Source organism: Papaver somniferum, unplaced genomic scaffold (genome assembly GCF_003573695.1).
Source record: "Papaver somniferum cultivar HN1 unplaced genomic scaffold, ASM357369v1 unplaced-scaffold_3865, whole genome shotgun sequence".
Taxonomy (NCBI): Eukaryota; Viridiplantae; Streptophyta; class Magnoliopsida; order Ranunculales; family Papaveraceae; genus Papaver; species Papaver somniferum.
Window position 1 is genome coordinate 1 of NW_020646377.1, and position 3005 is coordinate 3005.

The 3005-nt window shown below is 37.3% G+C and overlaps 1 protein-coding gene across 1 annotated transcript; it reads right to left on the reverse strand.

Annotated features, from left to right (window-relative positions):
* Positions 1-1410: 1410 nt before the first annotated feature.
* LOC113342377 (cucumber peeling cupredoxin-like) lies at positions 1411-2298 on the reverse strand. The gene is made up of 2 exons (XM_026586945.1): positions 2075-2298; positions 1411-1985 (listed from the first exon to the last, which is right to left on the reverse strand). The coding sequence occupies exons 1-2, from the start codon at positions 2259-2261 to the stop codon at positions 1510-1512; spliced, it is 663 nt and encodes a 220-aa protein (XP_026442730.1). The 5' UTR covers positions 2262-2298; the 3' UTR covers positions 1411-1509.
* Positions 2299-3005: the final 707 nt, after the last annotated feature.

The window sequence follows — 3005 nt, forward strand, 5'->3', positions numbered from 1 at the left end:
AAAAAAAATTCAAGTTTCTGGATACTTTACATCATGTGCCGACAAAAAAATTCAAGCAACATACCTGCTACCGACATGCTCGATAATTATGAAACTGTGACGGCAGTGGGCTCAAAACATGAAAAAAAATCAAAATGGAATAGGTTTTGAATTTCAAAACGGAATAGGTCGATCACCGAAAACTGTGCAGTAGTGGCAAACATTGAAAATTTCCAACAAATGCCGGTATGGTTTTTTGGTTGGATACTATGCCGGGACCGAGCTTTTTCAGCTGCAAAAATGGTGGATTCAAAGAAAAAAATCAAATTTCAACCTCTTAGCAACAATTCTCTCTTCACAATCATCCTTCATTTTTACCAAACAGAGTTTCCTCTCAAATATTTTTTCCCTTCTTCTACTCTCACCTCACTCACCCAAATTTAAGTAAAAATACACACTAATCATTTAACAAATACTTAAGATTTTTACTAATTTTAATTAACCACTAAACCTGATTAGTGAGGGGTAGCTTAGGATGTAAAAAAATATTTAGATAAGGGATGACCCTGATTGGATATTTGAATCCAGTTTTTGTCCTTTTCCTCTATCCCCAAATAGTTTTGATGTCCACCGCGCGTTGTTTTTCAGATTAGGTCTTTTCTATATTAGAATTTGATATAATTTCCTTTTCTATATTTAAAAGCAATAAAAAATAAGAAAATCCTTAAATATTAATTTTTTACGTCTTTTAAATGTCCGAATCATCAACGGAGTATTTTGAATCACATTAGTTTTGCTCATCTACGTGTGAATGTGCAAAAGAATTGGACTCATCAGTTTTGCTCATCTTCATGTGAGTCGCATTCAACACTCACTTGTTTCCAAAAAAGGAAACGAGGAATGCGTAGGGCCGTATGGCTCTTGTTGTCACCAAATGAGGACATGCAATCCAGGGGTACTAAAAATGAGGTTTCGTTCCCTTTGGGTACTAAAATTTGACCGTTCATTTTGGCGTTCGCCTTGCCTTAAGTCATCGCCGGCCAAAGATATACATACTACTGGTTGGTGTATTTTATCAGGCTTTACTCTCTACAGAGACCAACCAATCATATATGGCTAGAGATTCCAGACGAGTGGAAAATAATGCTGAAGAAGTTACCGAAAGTTCTTCGGCAATGGCAGTTTTTTGGTGACAAAGGGTTGTTTAATAGTCCGTCAAGCATTGTAGAAGGAAAGCTAATTTCCTGTTTTGAAATGAAACAATAGTGACAACAAACATACTACTTTATTTTCATGTATAAATCATTTGATATCTTTTGATTTTGATATACATGCTACTTATTTTATGACTTACTTGTTCATTTATGTAATCATCAGATGGGGTACTTCCAAAAAAAAGAATAACGTTACAGTTAAATATTGAACACAAATATTAAATTAGATTGCATTATTATTATTTAAACAACGGGTACTAACATTAGCCATGAATAGCATTGGCCATTAAATAAAAACATTAAACCCTGACCAACATTAGCCTGCAACATTAACTATCCTGACTCTGACTGCAGATGTTAAAGGTGCAACTGAATATGGGATCGGGGGAATCGGATCACCCCTGCGGATCCGGTACATTATGAAAGCCAGAAATATAGACCCAACAATGACTGCGAAGACAACCGAACAAGCTATGATGAAACCGGGGGCCGTCTTAACGGTGTGGTCGTCTTTATTCTCTTCGCCGTGCTTTTCCTCTCGTCTTGGTTTGGGCTGGGTTGGAGATTTGGGAGGTGGAGGATTTGCTGGTACACTAAGAACCCTGATATCTACTTTCTGTCCACAGCAGCAGTGGAAACTGGATATAAAGAAAAGGTGACTGACAGCGGTAAGAGGAATAATGACACTTCCAGAGGTGTCGTAAACATTCATAGCCGACGACCCATCACAGTTTCTAAAACTGGTAAGATTGACTTCGACCAGATTATTCAGTCTTGCGTCGAAATCGAAAACTGCACGCAAATATATAATTTTGTTTAGTACGATAATTCATTTCATCATGTATGAAAAAAAGAAAGTAGAGATAAAGAAGCAAACAGACCTATGTAGTCACCAACATAAAATGTCCTGCTAGCAGCCCAGCGAGTGTAGTACTTGACATTGGGAATCTGGTTTGTCCATCCTATGGAATCCCCTACACGATAGACTTCAGCACTTGATCCAGAGAGTGCTGATACAGCCAAAAGCAGTAAACCTATGATGAAGAAGCGAACTGAAATTGAATCCATCTCTAAATGAACTTGAAATGCAAAGTTAGATAATAGTTTTCAGAATTTTCATGTGTGGTTTAGTGTCCGCCGAAGATGCAAATATATAGAACCGATATTTATGACACACGTGGATGGGTCACCCAAGTAATAATGTTGGAATAATCTAAACATTTTTAGAAACAAAGTAATCAATGTCAGCAAGTTTGGTTGGTAGCCAAAAATCCGATCAACCGAACAATCAACAATCACGGGATAGCAAAACCGGTTATCTATTACAAGATCAACCACCAGCTGGTGTGGTATACATTCTAGGAGCATGCATGAGATTGTGAATTTTCGTATCTTCTTTATATTTTTGTGCAGCTTTTCGAAGAATTTAATCCAAAGTGTACAAGTTTGAAGTTACATTGGCACGTCATGGCATGCACGTCATTTGTGACCTCTCTTGGTAGAGCGAAACTGCGTATTTGCCTTGCATCATGTTTGCATGCACAACCTTGATAGGTGTAAGCGTTTTTCTAGTAAAAGTACGGGTACAAACTCTTAAGTACTCATAAAAATGTGAAAGATGAATGGTAAATAGACATAGAATGGGAGTTCTGAATGCATGCATGTCTGCCAACACAACTTTCACCCAAAAATGGAAGCCTGGGAGAATGAGATGGTTAGTGATGTTTTAGTGCAACATCCCTTTTTCCAGTGGGGTGCACATCATTTATTGTTCACGTGGGAAAACAGAAAGAAGGCAAAGTTTTTTTTTTT